At 38.5% G+C, this 19,068-nt stretch overlaps 1 protein-coding gene and 1 long non-coding RNA gene across 2 annotated transcripts in view; both read right to left on the bottom strand.

Annotated features, from left to right (window-relative positions):
• LOC118762846 overlaps positions 1 to 49 on the bottom strand; it is a 1,145-nt gene extending 1,096 nt beyond the window's left edge. Inside the window, exon 1 of the long non-coding RNA XR_004998590.1 lies at positions 1 to 49. This exon is cut by the window's left edge and continues 619 nt beyond it. This is a non-coding gene — a long non-coding RNA (uncharacterized LOC118762846).
• Positions 1 to 19,068, bottom strand: part of LOC115210840 (haloacid dehalogenase-like hydrolase domain-containing 5) — a 36,699-nt gene that overhangs the window by 2,934 nt on the left and 14,697 nt on the right. The window contains exons 3-9 of the mRNA XM_029779594.2: positions 14,380 to 14,574; positions 11,667 to 11,779; positions 7,987 to 8,077; positions 3,976 to 4,015; positions 2,863 to 3,040; positions 1,191 to 1,236; positions 56 to 198 (exon numbers count right to left, since the gene is read on the bottom strand). Coding sequence (XP_029635454.1) covers positions 56 to 198; positions 1,191 to 1,236; positions 2,863 to 3,040; positions 3,976 to 4,015; positions 7,987 to 8,077; positions 11,667 to 11,779; positions 14,380 to 14,574 — 806 coding nt within the window. The remainder of the gene's footprint in view (positions 1 to 55; positions 199 to 1,190; positions 1,237 to 2,862; positions 3,041 to 3,975; positions 4,016 to 7,986; positions 8,078 to 11,666; positions 11,780 to 14,379; positions 14,575 to 19,068) is intronic.

Raw genomic sequence — 19,068 nt, forward strand, 5'->3', positions numbered from 1 at the left:
GTGAGTGTGGGCTGTATGACAATGATAACTCAATTTGAATAGATCAATTACTTACCCGATAAAGTAGAGCTTCTTGATTGGTGTGGTGAATCCAATCTTTTCTCTGACAGTGTTCACTACATGTTCACCATAGCGATATTGTATCTCACAAGGTTTACCAACCAGTCGGCTGTATTCTAGTTCTTTCCCAGTGATTTTCTGTAACAGACGAATAATAATAATAATAATAATAACAATAATAATAAATAATAAATAACAACAATAATAATAATAATATATAATAATAAATAACAATAATAATAATAATAAAAATAATAATAATGATAATAATAATGATAATAATAATGATAATAATAAAGATAATAATAATGATCACCATGTTGCGCACATATGGTTGTGATGCATGTGCCTGGTGTGCCTTTATCAGACGGGTAGTCATGATGGGTATATTGGGCTTCGTATATTTTACCCCAGTGTCACTTTGATGGCATGAACTGCTCTCTCACTCAATAATAATAATAATAATAATAATAATAATAATAATAATAATAATAATAATAATAATAATAATTTCTGCTCTAGGCACAAGGCCCGAAATTTTGGGGGAGGGAAGCAGTCGATTAGATCAACCCCAGTATGCAACTGGTACTTCATTTATCAACCACAAAAGGATGAAAGGCAAAGTTGACCTCGGCGGAATTTGAACTCAAAGCATAAAGACAGACGAAATGCCGCTAAGTATTTCACCCTGCGTGCTAACAATTCTGCCAATAATAATAATAATAAAACTTTTTACTGTAATTATAATAATGATAATTTTATTTTTGGACTTGGTTTGCAAGAGTTGACAACTATTGAAAAAGTTGCAAGATGCAATGAAAATTTTAGAAAATAAATAAGTAAATGAGTGGAAATTTTACCGGTGAGTGTGTTAAATTATAAGGCACTAAACGAGAATGACTCTCCCCAGACACAACAGTATGTATGTAATTGTAAAATAACTTTTCACTATATTTTAGTGTTTAGTGATGTTTGATAGAAAGACACATTCAAGTGATCCTTCTCTTACAATTCATACAAATTTGCCAAATATTGAATCTCCAATTCAAGAATTGCACCTGAGACTCTAAATTCGTACACTCAGTATCATGTAGGCTAAACAAAATTAACAAAGATTTACTATAACTAACCTTGTAAAGAGCTTCTAAGCAAACCAGGAATGCTCCGTGACCAAATCTGAGGTGGGAAAAAAAAAGCAAAATTTTTATTGAAATTCCAGTCAAACATTCATCTCTCTCTATATAAACGGCAGTTTGTCTGTCTGTGTGTCTGTGTGTCTGTCAGGTTGTACCCTCACCCTGACCACGGCTCTCAACCGATTCTGATGAAACTTGACACACACATAGCCCAATGTCATAATTCAAAACTAACGCAGCGAAAATTTTGAAAAGTTCACCCAGTTCTGAAAATAATCGATAAATTCGACATGGGGTCGAGAATCAGAAACACAAACCACAGACTGTCTAGGGGACGCAACTCGACTTTTTTAACTCTCAAAAAAAAATTTGCCATAATTTTTTTTTTCCATTTTTTTGCTATTTTTTGGCTATAACTCTCTAAAAATGCTTTATAGTTATTTCCCTTACAAACCTGAGCAACGCCAGGCGATACTGCTAGTTTGTTATATGAGTATAAGGTGTTAAGCATTGGACTACAGATCCCAAGTGAAAGCACCTGGCTCAGTGAGTTAGAGAATTTGGCTCACAGTCATGAGGTAGTGAGTTTGATTCCCAGATTGGGCTGTGTGTTGTGTTCTTGAGCAAGACACTTTATTTCATGTTGTCCAGTTCATTCAGCTGTAGAAAGGGATGAGGACTCACAACATCCATACCCTTAATGTAGTTCTCAGAGAGATTCAGTGTGACACAGATTGTGACAAGGCTGGATCTTTGAAATACAGATACTGCTCACTTTTGCTAGCTGAGTGGACCGGAGCAATGTGAAATAAAGTGTCTTGCTCAAGGACACAACATACTGTCGAGAATTGAATTCACAACCTTACAATTGTGAGCCAAAAACCTAACCACTTAGCCTTCACTTAGAATATTAGAATAAAGAATGGAATAAAAGAATTATATGGAAAAACATGGAATAAAGTCAATGGCTAAACACAGAGGGGACAAACAAGGACAGACAAACGGATTAAGTCGATTACATCGACCCCAGTGCATAACTGGTACTTAATTTATCAGCCCCAAAAGGATGAAAGGCAAAGTCGACCTCGGCGGAATTTGAACTCAGAACCTAACGGCAGACGAAATACCGCTAAGCATTTCACCCGGTGTGCTAACGATTCTGCCAGCTCACCACTTTTCAATGACTGTATGTAGTCTAGAAAGTATGGAATGTTGGACTTTGACAGAATTAAAGACAATATAAACCGAAATCGAAATCGAATTGAACCAGCCAGGATCCCTGGTCTGGTGGTACGTAAAAAGCACTATCCGACTCGTGGCCAATGCCAGCACCGCCTCGACTGGCTTCCGTGCCGGTGGCACATAAAATACACCAATCCGACCGTGGCCGTTGCCAGCCTCGCCTGGCACCTGTGCAGGTGGCACGTAAAAAGCACCCACTACACTCACGGAGTGGTTGGCGTTAGGAAGGGCATCCAGCTGTAGAAACATTGCCAGATAAGACTGGGGCCTGGTGCAGCCTTCTGGCTTCCCAGATCCCCGGTCGAACCGTCCAACCCATGCTAGCATGGAGAACGGACGTTAAACGATGATGATGATGATGATGATGATGATGATGATAAACCAGTAGAATGATCTCAGATGAGAAACAATGAAAGTTGGTTACCTTGGCATGTTGGCTTTGTGCATAAATGTGAGGTCCATGTTGCAGGCAATGACTGGAATCTGTTCAACTTCACTGTTGGGACTCATTGCATTGTTAGGTTTGCCACCAGTCAGCAACAGGTCAACAATTATTTGCAAGTAGGATTCCCATTTGACAGGTTCACCGAGCAGGATAATAGCTGTAACATGGAGAACATATACACATTTAAAGGATAATAGCGGCAAAGAGAAGTTAAGGGACAATATTGGTTACGTAAGTTCATAGGAGCAAATTATTCATGGTCCAGAATTCCAGTACAGAGGGGTGGGGTTTACCTCAGGGAGGGAAAGACAGTGCCCATTACCCTTTTATTTGTATCTTTTATGTTTTCTGGAGTCTTAAGATTAGTTGGAGGAAGGAAATTGTTGTCTCAATGGTCTTGTGGGTAAAGACATGGACACAACAACACCTGAACCTCTTTAACAAAGGTTCAATCTTGGCCTGAGGCTCTTTGTAAAGGTTTTAAAGTTGTGGTGCACCTGAGCACTGTATACAATAATTTCATTATTAAATTGTCCTTAATCCAGAGACCCGGTTTAAATGCTTAATAACACAGTGAATTCTACTTGAGGCACTCACAGACAAAGTGGGAATGTTTAACAGATGACAGATTAAGGCTACAATCCAAGAAATCAAAATACAAAAGACTTGGGTCCATGAATGTCTAGTGAGTGAATTTGGTAGATGGAAACTACCAGAAGCCCACTGTGTGTGTGTGTGTGTGTGTCTTTGTATTTATATTCATCCTATCTCCCCCATTTGACAACCAGCCACTGTTGATTTGTTTGCATCCCTGCGATTTAGCAGTTCAACAAACGAGACCAATAGAATAAGGACAGGATTAGAAAATAGATACAAGGGTTGATTTGCTCAACTAAACCCTTTAAGGCAATACCCCAGCATGGCCAAAGTCCTATGACTGGAACAACTAAATGTTAAAAGATAAGAATACATTTTTTAATTACCCTACAATTAAAGAAGGTGAAACCAGAACCTGGACCTCAAAATATCAAATTTATTTCATTCCCCAATAATCACTGAAACAGTGAACTAAAAGGAAAATATTCAACGCACCTTCAACGGGAGGGAAATCTTTCTCCACATAACCACGAGACTGAAATAGATAAGTAGGTTATAACTTTAATATACTTCTGTATTCAAGAGATGAGGACAAATATCCGTCAAATGTAAATAATGTAACTTTAACATATATAAAGTATAAGCACCCACTACACTCACGGAGTGGTTGGCATTAGGAAGGGCATCCAGCTGTAGAAACATTGCCAGATCAGACTGGGCCAGGTTCAGCCTTCTGGCTTCCCAGATCCCCGGTCGAACCGTCCAACCCATGCTAGCATGGAGAACGGACGTTAAACGATGATGATGAAAGTATGAAATGAAATGAGTGGCTGCAGATGTTTGGACGCCGATGGTTTAGAGTTACTGATTGGACATTCAACCTATTTTTACAGCAGTACTTTTTGGCAGTGGAGGGACACCCCCCACCCCCCACACACACAGAAATATACATATACAGGCTGAAAGAAGGAGAGACAGGTAGACAGACAAAAAGAGAAAAAAGATAGAAGAGGAAAAAGAGAAAGGGAAAGGCAAGAGAGAGAGAGAGAGACAGACAGACAGAGAGATTACAATTTATTAATTGAACACAGTTCAGAAAAAGACACATCATCATCATCATCATCATCATCGTTTAACGTCCGCTTTCCATGCTAGCATGGGTTGGACGGTTCAACTGGGGTCTGGGGAGCCCGAAGGCTGCACCAGGCTCCAGTCAGATCTGGAAGTGTTTCTACAGCTGGATGCCCTTCCTAACGCCAACCACTCCGAGAGTGTAGTGGGTGATTTTATGTGCCACCGACACAGGTGCCAGACGAGGCTGGCGAACGGCCACGCTCGGATGGTGTTTTTTATGTGCCACCGACACAGGTGCCAGACGAGGCTGGCGAACGGCCACGATCGGATGGTGTTTGTTACGTGCCCACAGCACGGAGGCCAGTCGATGCGGTACTGGCTACGGCCACGTTCGGATGGCTTTCTTATGTGCCACCGGCACTGGTACCACAAAGATACAAATTCCATTGATGTTCATCTATTTTGATTTGGTTTGATTGAAATATGTTCACACACATAAACAGAGAAAGAGAGACACAGAAAGAGACAGAGAAATGGAGAGGGAAGACAAGAAAGAACAAGGGCAACATTAAAAAGTCTGAAGTCAAATAAGTCAGCATCGAGTCAGCAATGTTTAAGAGGCGGTGACGAAACGGCTGTAGCAAATCGTCTCATACCAAATAAAGTAAGAACCACAGATTATAGATTAAGATCGCTGAGTAAAAATATAAGACCGTGGTTTACAAAGTTAGGCCACAGTTCCTAAATTCTGACTGCCATTTCTTAAGTCAGATGACAGCTTATTAAATTGAACCACGAGCTATTAAAATTAGATCACAGTTTATTAAGTTAGACCATAATTTATGAAGGTAAACTATCGGCTGTGTGTGTGTGTGTGTGTGTATGTGTGTGTGTGTGTGTGTGTATGTGTGCGTGCGTGTACGTGCATAGAGAAAAGAATTACAAGGGAGGTAACTCTTTCTTAAAGAGGTCAGAAATGATTGTTAATTGTTCCTGTATTAATTTTTTTTTGTGTCTGATTAGCTGAGATGAGTTTAGGTCATAACGATACATTTTCCACATTATTAATTTTATCTTTTGATTATATATATATATATATATATATATAGATATATATATATATATATATATATATATATATAAATACACTAAGATGCTTCAAATTGGAAAGTGTTGTGCTAGAAAGAGCAGTAGAAAACTCAAAACCACCAAATAAGGATAAATTTTCGAAAGGAATGAAAAGTAGTTAGTGTACATATACATATACACTAACTACTTTAACATGAGTTCAGACTTTTACAGTGTTTGTGTTGTGCCCTAAGGACAAAGTACTTAACTCTGCTTGTTCTGCGGAATCAGTCATAAGAACAACTGTTCCAACAAAAAAAAGTATGTTGTGGTAGGAAGGACTTCATTTAGTCATTATAAATAGTTGTTCCAAAAGCAAACAAAGAATAAAACATCTCATCCATTTTTGAGTGTTTTGTAAGAAGATAGGACTCCATTTAGTAGTATAAACAACTATTCCAAAAACTAATAATCCACCACCATGGCCAGCACTAGGAGGTGTGGGGCCCAATTACAAAATTGTCAGAAGGGTCCCCGACTTTCCAAAAGCAAAAGATTGATGCTTTATGGTTTGTGTAGTACTCCAGTCCCAACGAAAATGTGTTGAGAGCCTGAGGCTCCGCCATTAGCTACTATGATATACTAAAAATTCATCATAGGCGCAGGAGTGGCTGTGTGGTAAGCAGCTTGTTTACCAACCACATGGTTCCGGGTTCAGTCCCACTGCGTGGCACCTTGGGCAAGTGTCTTCTACTAAAGCCTCGGGCCGACCAAAGCCTTGTGAGTGGATTTGGTAGACGGAAACTGAAAGAAGCCCGTCGTATATATGTATATATATATATATATATGCGTGTGTGTTTTTGTGTGTCTGTGTTTGTCCCCCTAGCATTGCTTGACAACCGATGCTAGTGTGTTTATGTCCCCATTACTTAGCGGTTCGGCAAAAGAGACCGATAGAATAAGTACTGGGCTTACAAAAGAATAAGTCCCGGGGTCGAGTTGCTTGACTAAAGGCGGTGCTCCAGCATGGCCGCAGTCAAATGACTGAAACAAGTAAAAGAGTAAAAGAGTAAAGAGTATAGTATGCTCCACTCAAACATGTGCACAAGGCCCTCTCCTCTTTCCACCTGCCACTATCCTCTCTGTTTGCTCATCTCGTCCATACCTGTCTCACTCTCTTTTTCCTTTATTTACAACATTCCAATATACTTTATATTCCTTTCCTAACAGTTACCTGTACCACAATCATTGGGATTCTCTCCCACAGCACACACAGTTATAACTGAACTGATTTTTGCTCTAAACTCCATCCCATCACACTCGAGTTTTCTCAGACTTCAGAGATGTTATAAAGAGTTCTCAAGAAGACCCAGCAATCTCAGCAAAAAAAACTGAAGTTATAAAAACAAAATGTCTATATCTGCAATTGGGACCCAATTTGAACAAATCTGTCAAATTGGCTTAACCCTTTAGCATTCAAACCGGCCATATCCGGCCAAAATATTTAACCTGTTTTATATTGAAACTGACCAGATCACGCCTTTCACCTCAGCCCTACCATGTCATTCTAAAACTAAAAAATCACATCACTGAAATATCTAAACAATAAAGATAATGCATGATTAATTCAAAACAATGTGAATAAACAAACATCACATTTGACAGAATAATCTGAACACTAAAGGGTTAAAACCAGACCTGATCATCTGATCTATGGAAGTATGGAAACAAGGAGGTTTCCTTACTGCTCAAGGAGAAAAAAAAAAATAAATATATAAAGTATATCTTGTCTTATCAACAGAGAAAAACTCAATCTTCAACAATGAATGAATGAATAAATAAGTGATTTAACCCTTTCATGACCAACCCTGCTGAAACCGGCTCTGGCCCTGCAGTACAAATGTCTTGTTTACATAAGTTTTGAATTAAAATCTTCCAACAAACCTTAGTCACAATTTATGTTCCCAAAACTAGCTGAATGATAACTAAGTTATTTTACTAAATTCTTTGTTATATTTAAAGTAATTGAAAGAAATACAGAGTATCTCAACAGAATATGGTAACAAAAGGGTTAAAATATATAATAGAGAAACAATTCTTAACCCTTTCGTTACCAACCCGGCCAAAACCAGCTCTGACCCTGCAGTACAAATGTCTTGTTTACATAAGTTTTGAATTAAAATCTTCCAACAAACTTTAGTCACAATTTATGTTCCCAAAACTAGCTGAATGATGACTAAGTTATTTTACTAAATTCTTTGTTATATTTAAAGTAATTGAAAGAGACACAGAGCACCCCAAAATAAATACGGTAATGAAAGGGTTAAAAGACTAACATGAAGTAATACAAGCAAAGATACTTACAACAGCTTTTCTGTTTTCATGGTTTACCATGTCCAAAAGTGGATAAGCATCAGTGATGTCATCTAAAAGGCAGTAGTTTGTGAAGCCAAGTCTGGTTAGGGTTAAGGATAAATGTGAACGAAACAGTTACAAGATAAATATTATGTAACACAACTGTTGAGGAGTGACTGACAGAGTGGATGGGATTATTGAGGTTATTATTTCATTAGTTATGAGTCTATGAAGTTTTGTCTGTGTCTCTCTACATCATCATCATCATCATCATCGTTTTACATCCGTTTTCCATGCTAGCATGGGTTGGTTGGTTCAACCGGGGTCTGGGAAGCCAGAAGGCTGCACCAGGCTCCAGTCTGATCTGGCAGTGTTTCTACAGCTGGATGCCCTTCCTAACGCCAACCACTCTGTGAGTGTAGTGGATGCTTTTTACGTGCCACCAGCACAGGTGCCAGGGGAGGCTGGAAACGGCCATGATCAGTTGGTGCTCTTTACGTGCCACCAGCACGGAAGCCGGTCAAGGCAGCGCTGGCATCGACCATGTATGGATGGTGCTTTTTACGTGCCACGAGCACAGGTCCCGGGGGAGGCTGGCAACGGCCATGATTGGTAGGTGCTTTTTACATGCCGCCGGCACAGAAGCCAGTCAAAGCGGCGCTGGCATCAGCCACGTACGGATGGTGCTTTTTTTAGGTGCCAGGGTAAGCATTGACCTTAGTTTACCTATCATGCAAAGTTAATCATGAAAGACTTGTACCCTAAGAAGTAGATTTAAATCTTATCCATTTAATACAAAAACAAAGACTGGATTAATCACCACCCAACTATTTAATTCATGAACAAGTTTAACTGATTTTCATGACTGCCCTAGGTCAGTTGGCATTAGAACAAGCTGGATTTTTGTGCCCTTAGATGTGTAATTTTATTTTTAATTTTTCACATGGAGAAGAAAAAAAACTGTAAATGTGAAAATAAAGTGTTTATTATCATACACAAGCTAAAGAGAATGGCTCAAACACAGTAACAGTTTCAAATCCCATTAATATAAGAGAGGGAGGAGAGAAGAAGGAAAGAGACACTATGTCTACGTTATAAACAATGATTTCAAATCATTTTTCTTACAAACAATGAGTGAAAGATGGCTGACAGTAATTCTAAGTTGTCAATGACAACCGTAGGGATGATTATATCCTGTGAATAAATCTATTGATTTATTCTCTTCTCTTTCATAATGCTTGATGAACAAAATATCAAACACATTTCATACTGATGAGTCTCTTGCAAAACAATATAGCTCTTGTACCCTTAATAATTAAGAATACACGAGTATTGTGGTTAAATGTCTTAACCACAGTGCACTAAACTATATAGCATGGTGGTACCTGTTACAACTAAGTTACTGGAATGCCAATGGTGAAGTATTCTGAACACCTTACTTCCCTGGGCATGGATACATTGAAACTCCAACATCTGGCAGCTGACTTGGCAGACCCCATAAAATTATCAACCATTGTACAAACAATAACTCTGAGCAGCTTTTCAAACTCCACCTGTCTAACACCCATGGACTTGTTTACAAAGTCAGAAAACAGCACAGACCCATGACTTTCGGAAACATTTTTTCACGCTAAGAGTTGCTGAAGCATGGAACAAACTGCCAGCATCAGTTGTTAGTTGTCGGAGCACTGCATCCTTCAAAACTTCCATACTTCCTGAGATTCGCCAACACTACACCTGATTTTCTCCCCTCCATACACATGCAAGCATGTATCTGACTCATACACTGTTCACTTTCCAGACATTTGTACATTACTGCATATGCTTTATATGCACTTTTGACAAGCTGTAGTGCACCTGAGCACTGTATACAATAATTTCATTATTATATATACATATATATATAATGGTATCTACACAGTGAATTATTCTTTACTAAGGCATCTCCTTACATCTTGCCAGTATCATAGGCATAGTAGAGTGAGCTATACAAGGCAGTGGCACCTAGGCACAATTAGCACTTTCATATTGTTGATAGTTACATTTTTTAACCATTGATACAGTACAGTAAACTATACCACACTTGTGGTATCTACTAACAGCTAGATACACTGGGGAATCAACAGATAAGTGTCTTGACTATGGACACTGTACAGTGAGCTGTACTCTACTAAGATATCTACACACAGCAAGGTAAACACTATTGTTAATAGTTAAGTAACTTGGTCGTTGACACAGTAAAGTGAACTATACCACACTGCTGTATCTACTTACTGATAGGTAGCCTTTACTGTTAACAGTAAGACTTGGTGTTCTACAACTCCTACTTCATTCAGATAAAATTTTTGTTCCACTCACACTCACACTCCAGTTTTATTATCAGTATAAAGACACCCAACTGTGAAAGCGACAACTTCTGCAATTCCTATTTATACTATCCAGATAGTATGGATTCACTGAAGCTCCGGCGTCTGGCGACGGACTTGGTAAACACCCACACAAAGTTATCAACCACCTCACCAACAACAACACTGAACACCTTTTTGATCTTCATGTGTCTAACACACGTGGACATGCCTACAAAGTCAGAAAACAACACAGCTCCCATGACTTTCGGAAACATTTCTTCACGCTCAGAGTTGCTGCAGCATGGAATAAACTGCCTGCGTCAGTTGTTGACTGCCATGACACTGCATCCTTTAAGGCCCTCATGCCTTCCAAAATCCGCCGAAACTACACCTGATTATATATACACTTTAGATGAGTTGTAGTGCACCTGAGCACTGTACACAATTATTATTATTATTATTATTATTATATGGATCCACTTCTCCTACACCAACATTAGTGAGGAGCTAAAGAGGCAACTTCAACGTAGTTGAAGACATGGTTGGGTGATATGAAGCTTGCTTCCCAACCGTATGGTTCTGGGTTCAGTCTTGTGAGTGGATTTGGTAGATGGTAACTGAAAGAAATCCGTCGTCATCATCATCATCATCATCATCATCATCATCATTTAATGTCAACTGACTGAAACAAGTAAAAGAATAATTACTTGACTTGTTAAAAATAGTAGGGAAATCTCCCTAAAATCAAATGCTACCAGATTAAACAAGAGAGGCCACACTTCATATCGTAGTCCTACATGGGAGGGAAGCACTCCGTCGGTTACGACGACGTGGGTTCCGGTTGATCCGATCAATGGAACAGCCTGCTCGTGAAATTAACGTGTAAGTGGCTGAGCATTCCACAGACACGTGTACCCTTAACATAGTTCTCGGGGATATTCAGCGTGACACAGAGAGTGACAAGGCCGGCCCTTTGAAATACAGGTACAACAGAAACAGGAAGTAAGAGTGAGAGAAAGTTGTGGTGAAAGAGTACAGCAGGGATTACCACCATCCCCTGCCGGAGCCTCGTGGAGCTTTAGGTGTTTTCGCTCAATAAACACTCACAATGCCCGGTCTGGGAATCGAAACCGCAATCCTACGACCGCGAGTCCGCTGCCCTAACCACTGGGCCATTGCACCTCCACTGTAGTCCTACATATCCCAAAAATGACTGAATAGTTACATCTGAAACATCTTCGACCATAGATCTATACAATCAGGGCTGGCTTGGATGAAATGACAACTTAAGGGGTAAGGAACATACGTAACACCCTTTATTACAAGGGATTAAAAGGATACTCAAGAGCAACATCTCGTACAGGTCCCTGACCGACCAGGAGTATATGTTTGTCATGCAAATCTTCCATGATCTTCAACGGGGTTGGTGAATGTACCACCATGTCAGGGGTCACCTGAAAAAAATAACAAAAGAAAAAGGGTACATCAAAATTAGTTTAATAGGGTATAACAGTGTTTGTACCCCTTCACCAACCCTATGAACAGAAATCATTAAGACAGGTGTGTGTGTTTTATGTTCACTTTGAATTTACTCTTTACTCTTTTTTACTCTTTTACTTGTTTCAGTCATTTGACTGCAGCCATGCTGGAGCACCGCCTTTAGTCGAGCAAATCAACCCCAGGACTTATTCTTTGTAAGCCTAGTACTTATTCTATTGGTCTTTTTTGCCGAACCGCTAAGTTACAGGGACATAAACACACCAGCATCGGTTGTCAAGCAATATTGGGGGGACAAACACAGGCACACAAACATATACACACACACATACATACATACATATATATATATATATATATTTAAGAGGCACCCTTAATTAAATTAAACAACACATGGATTTAATCCCATTGGATCTCAATACTTCAAGGTAATTTTTTCGTGAACTATCACTAAACTCAAGATACACAAAGACTTTACAATGTATCGTAGTACCTATTTTTTAATTTTTATATATATTTATTATTATTTTTTTGCAGAAAACAATGTAATTTTCTTTTTTCCCCCTCCTCACTTTAAAAAAAAAAAATTTTTCTTTACAATTCTTGAAAAGTCACATTATGACGAAAACCGGTTGAATTAATATATATATATTTAATCAATTTTTCAAAATTTTCCACACACCAATTTTCATTAAAATTTTCTTTCATTCTGCTTTTTTACAATTTTTCCTTGCCTATCATTTCTCCACGTGCAGTCAACACAACCCCACCATTTATTGATTTATATATATATATATTATATATATATATATATATAATATATATATATATACATATATACAATGGGCTTCTTTCACTTTCCGTCTACCAAATCCACTCACAAGGCTTTGGTCGGCCCGAGGCTATAGTAGAAGACACCTGTCCAAGGTGCCATGCAGTGGGACTGGACCCAGAACCATGTGGTTCGTAAGCAAGCTACTTACCACAAAGCCACTCCTGCAACTATAATTGTTCAAGTTATGTATAATTTATGATATATGTAACAACCCTCACTTGTTTCCAAGTAATGTATTATTCTCCTATGTCTAGACATGATGAAGACTGGAAATGAACAGTATAACAGTGACGCTCGTTTACAACAATTATATATCACAAGATGTCAAGACAAGGAGATACCAACGCACACACATGCATGTGTGTGCGTTCACAATGAGCTTCTTTCAGTTTCCATTTACCCAATCCACTCACAAGGTTTTGGTTGGTCCAGGGCTATAGTAGAAGAAACCTACCCAAGTTGCCATGCAGTAGGACTGCACCCAGAACCAAGTAGTTCGGAATTAAACTTCTTGACCACACAGCCATGCCTGTGCATTATACATACAATATATTTCATACATATAATGTGTGTATTTATTCTATATACTAGCAGAGATATCCGGCGTTGCCTGTGTCACATGGAATTGAAGAATTAGACTTTTCTTTTATATTTTCTCTAATGAACTGAAATACTTATGATTTGAATTTCATCAAAATTGGAAATTAAGAATTTTAATGGGGGTTCTTTCCCTCTTTACACACCCTAAGAAAAATTCTAATCGTGATATATTTATCCCATATTACTCATCTTTATGCTCAGATTCCAAAATCCAAATCTTACAAAACCCATTCAAAGGCTTTGCTCCTGAAAAATGGAGCACATTGAGCTCTAAAATGTGGGGTCTTAAAGTCAACCAGAGAAGTTGAATTGTTGGGAATCTTTTTAAACTTGTGTCTTATATCTATTGCTCAAATTTCTTTGAAATCGGAAATATATGAATGTTCACTGGGTTTGTGAAAGAGAGCAATGCTAGAGGAAACCAAAAGACGAATGATCACAATAAGCAGTCAGCTACCCTATACAGGTGACTGGCACAGCTGTAAGATGCATTACGGATCTATAGTAATTGGAAGGGCATGACTCAGCTCAAATAAACATTAACAACTGTGAGACGTGAGGGCTAAGGAGAAATGAAATATCCATTATTTATATAAATGTAAATAATATATATTATATAAATGATATACTATAGAATAAACCTACAGATCTGAGCAAGTACCTTTGTATAAGTGAAGGTAGATGGCTTGGTCGTTAGGGTGTTCAACTCATGATTGTAAGATCACAGTTTCAATTCTTGGACCAAGTAGTGTGCTGTGTTCTTGAGCAACACATTTCATTTCATGTTGCTCCAATTCACTCAGCTGTAAATGAGCTCCAGGAACTTAACCCTGCAATGGACTGGCACCCCATCCAGGGAGGTGGGAGTACTGTAATCTTAGAGACTTATATACAATGGAAAATGGGTTAAGCTCCAGTCTTATGAGTTCCAGGACTCATGACTTGTCAGTTCAGTTTCAGTATTTACTCGAGTATCTCCGTGTGTTCTGGGCCCAAAACCTACTACCAGCTTTCCAGTTATCCTGTGAAATCAATGAAGTCAGTACAAGTAATTATCCCAGTATTTTTGGGCAAGAGCAATCCTAAAATATCTGAACATAAGGTAGGTGAAATTGAACTTACATCGATACCAAGCCAACTTTGGATTTGGGCAGCCTTGTCAGCACTGCGGTTGCAGGCATTTGTGACGAATGCCACAGGCACACGTAACTGGTGGTTTTCATCAGTTAAGAGCTTGAAAGCATCAACGGCAGCTTGTAATGGTTCAGTGCCTCTGGCAAGAACTCCATCAATGTCAAACATGACTCCGAAATCAGGCTGAAATGAAACAAAATACAAAAATTAACATATTGCAGTTCAATAAACTATTATTATTATTATTATTATTATATTATTATTATATTATTATTGAGTGAGAGAGCAGTGCATGCCATCAAAGTGACACTGGGGTACAAATATATGAAGCCCAATATACCCATCATGACTACCCATCTGATAAGGGTACACCAGGCGCATGCATCACAACCATGTGTGCACGACATGGTGATATCATATCAAGATAAACTGCACGACATAACAGGTGGGGCCCGGTAAGAATTTTCTTCATGTTGAGTAGCCCATCCTGCTCAAAAGGTCCCTGGATAAGGGATGTTTAAGGATAATGGATTCTGCCAGCTCACCGTCTTTTTTTATGTGGGGTGGTTATGATGGAATCTAGTTGATTACAGCGATCCCAGTGCTCAACCAGAATTCATTTTATCGAACCCGAAAGAATTAAAAACACAGTCGACCTCAGCGGAATTGGAACACTGGACGTAATGCTGGAATAAAATGCCTCTAAGCATTTTAGCCGGTCTGCTAACGACTCTGCCAGCATATTTTTTTCCGTTCATCAAAAATGAAAATAAAGCATTTTATTCCGTGAGTTTATATATAAGGCGCAGGAGTGGCTGTGTGGTAAGTAGCTTGCTAACCAACCACATGGTTCTGGGTTCAGTCCCACTGCGTGGCATCTTGGGCAAGTGTCTTCTGCTATAGCCCCAGGCCGACCAATGCCTTGTGAGTGGATTTGTATATATGTCGTATATATGTATATATGTGTATGTGTGTGTGTTTGTGTGTGTGTGTTTGTCCCCCTAGCATTGCTTGACAACCGATGCTGGTGTGTTTACGTCCCCGTCACTTAGCAGTTCGGCAAAAGAGACCGATAGAATAAGTACTGGGCTTACAAAGAATAAGTCCCGGGGTCGATTTGCTCGACTAAAGGCGGTGCCCCAGCATGGCCGCAGTCAAATGGCTGAAACAAGTAAAAGAGTAAAAAGAGTAAATATCGAGGAAAATGTTGAAAATGGCTAGCTTTATGTCCCCTTACTTTCAGGAGCATCAAAGAAAGCATCCCTGATATATTGAGGGAAGAATTTCTTTGACTATACTACTTCGCCAGTGTGTGGTCTTGCGGCTATCATTGCTAGCAATTGTTAATACTAGGAAAAGACTTCCGACCATCCCCTCGCCCATTTTCTCCCAAATTTGTTTATTTTTGTAATTTTTTTTTTTTGTCAAAAATCCTCGTTTTCAGATATGGAGGTTCCAGAAAATTGCCAAAAATCGGCATTGTGAAATTTTTCACCCCCTTTCCCCGCCAGCTTCTTCAAAACCGTAAGTACAGAAATGTATTGAAATTTTTGTCCAAATCATGATGTCCGTATTTTTACGCATATTTAGAAAAAAAAAAAAAAAATTCTTAAAAAAAAATTTTACAAAGACTTTGGGAAATTCAGAATCATAATCTCCGTATTTTTCCGCATAATTTGAAAAAAAAAAAAAAAATTGTGAAAGAAGTTTAAAATGAAGGAAATGGGGGTGGGGATGGTAATTTAGAAATGTCCATTTTTGCCAATTTTTTGGCAGATTCGTATTCTCCGTAGCCGAAAAGGGTTGTGTCGAAAAAAGAAAAAAAATCTGAAAAAGGTGGTTTTGGGGGTGGGGGGACGGGCGGAAGTCTTGCCAATACTAATTATAAAGAAAGCAGGGAGCTGACAGAATCGTTAGCTTTCCGACCAAAATGTTTAACGGCATTTCGTCCGTCTTCAAGTTCTGAGTTCAAATTCTGCAGAGGTTGACTTTGTCTTTCATCCTTTCGGGATCGACAAAATAAATACCAGTTGAGCATTGGGACCGAAGTAAATCGACTATCCCCCCTCCCCCGGAACTTTTGCCAAAATTTGGACCCAGTATTTGTTATAAAAACGGAGGAATAGTATAAAGGGAGAGTACTATGCAAATAGGATGTGGTATGCAGTTGTCTCCCTTTGCCTATGTTCAAATTTTATCTGATGTTGCCTTTTCCAGTTCACCCATCCAGAATAGATTAAATATGACAAATAAAATAGATTGGTTGACAGGATAGCATGTAGTGTTGATTATTCTGAGTTCGAATTCTGACTTTCACAACAATTGGGTCTGATTAAGTTTTTTTTTTTTTTTCAAATAAAAGCAATTCAGTCTATCAGTATATCCCCTACCCGGACATATAACTTGGGTGTGCAGCATAAAACCTGCATACCCACAGAACATGGTAAATTTTCTCTATAATAATTCAGTTCTTGTACAAATAATGAGAAGGCGTCAAATTGGCGGAGTCATTCAGAACGTCGTGTAGACGAAATACCGCAAAGCATTTCGGCCGGCGTGCTAACGTTTCTGCTACCGCCGAGATCAACATTGCTTTTAATCCATCTAGTCAATAAAGTACCAACCTTGTATTGAGTGTGATTCTTTTCTTTCTATGAAAAATTGGCCAAAAGAAAAAGATGCCCAAGACACTCCGTATATTACGACGACATATTACGATAAAGGTGCAAAGCAGGTATCATAATGTGAACTAGTTGTACTTTGTTTCCACATTTAATAATACACACTAAGAAAAACAAAGACTAAATCAGGTTGAAGCCGAATTGACGACAGAAATAACAAAGTCCGTATGTTCCTATTTATGCCACAATAGTAATATGTTCAGCACGGTAAGAAATTTAGTGACACCACCAAACTCCACATTACTAAAATGGTTATCAGTAAAATGGTTATCAGTGTAACAAGTGGGTGAAGCCCCAAAGTCAACAAGTTGGTTGGGATTCCCAACTAAAAAAAGGTTAACCTCCTTTGTTACTGTCCATGCTCGCATCTTTTCGGTTTGAACGGCAGTTTTTAACGTAATTTCTAGGTAACTAAAAAATTTTAAACTTCGTATACTGGTAGAATGTGTTTATAAAACATCTTTTTCTCTTGGCTTTATTGAGAAAATTCTATAGTTTCTAAGATATTTGTTGTTTTTTTTCTTCAATTTCTGCAATTTCAACCAATCAATGACGTCCATTGAGATAAATTACATTCTGAGCCGTATGAATACGTCCCTCGTTTAAGAAACAGATTGGGTTTATTTACATTTCTGAAGAAAAAAAATACCCTTCCCCCACCCCTAAAATAGATTGAAATGCAATAGATCGTTACTAGGGTCATAATTATGGGTGACAATTTCATATGACACCGCTCGAAAAAAATAACCGTTCAAACCGAAAAGATCCCCATGCTCTAAAGCTAACGTTTTTAATCGTTATATTGCATGTGGGTTTTCGGGGGTACTGTGATTTTTTTAGAGGATTCGAAAAGGACCGGGGTATTTAGAAAACTTGTTTTTAATGCGAGTGTATTATTCCTCGGTGGACAAGTACAATGTGTGTGTTCATGTTTGTTTTAAAATAATTTGAATATAAAGTTTTCTTTTTTTTTTATATATTATAGATTTTTTTTAAAAACTTAATTATTCAAAGAGCCGTGTTTGGTAAAAGCTTGAAAATCGTTGCTCTTAAGCAAAGTGTAAACGTTACACATTTTCGTAATGATTTATCACTTTACGCCCAAATAAGAAATAATACAATCATCTTTAAATGCTTTTTAAAATACTATCACATCACAGTGATAATCCGTCACTATTTAGCATTTAAAATGGCTAATACGGCCAAAATATTCCTTCCAGTTTACATTCAAACTGACCAGATCCAGGCTCTCACACCTACCCTACAATGTTATTCCAAAAATAAATAACCACATCATCGAAATTTCATGGTTAATTCAAAACAACGTGAATAGATAAGCATGGCGAAGGTAAAGAATATGCAAACCTGGTATTTAGGGTTAGGGTTGGGGTTTAGGATTAGGGTTAGGGTTAGGGTTAGGGGTTAGGGTTAGAGTTAGGGTTAGTGTTGGGGTTTAGGATTAGGGTTAGGGTTAGTGTTAGGGTTAAGGTTACGCCGAATTCTTTACCTCCGCCAATAAGTATTACGTTTGCTAGATTAATCTGGACATTAAGGGGTTAAATTGGGATTGAACCGACAACGGCGTTTTTATTTTTTGTTTCTTAATTAATTATCAAACTTCCACCATTGCGGTGGTGCGCGCGCGCGCGTGTGTGTGTAGTTTGTGAAGGTAGGTTGCTTGAGAAATTTGTGAAGACAACCTAAATTTTATCTGTTCTCCCTGATTAACAATCATATGATATCACGTCAGAAGGGCGGACGTGGTGAATAATATTCTAACAAAGAGATAAAGCATCATTCTGTCTATATTACTAAAAAGAAACGATGATATTTTATCATGTGTCTTCAATCATTGTGTGTGCAACTAACGCAATCTTCTAAACGCATGCTCGACACATGATCTCGGCGTGCTGTTCTTTTCCACTGAATGGCAACCGTTGTTCAGTGAAGAGTCCCGTCGTTCAGTGATTTCCACTGTAAACAATGCTGGACAGTC

Source organism: Octopus sinensis, linkage group LG4 (assembly GCF_006345805.1).
Source record: "Octopus sinensis linkage group LG4, ASM634580v1, whole genome shotgun sequence".
NCBI lineage: Eukaryota > Metazoa > Mollusca > Cephalopoda > Octopoda > Octopodidae > Octopus > Octopus sinensis.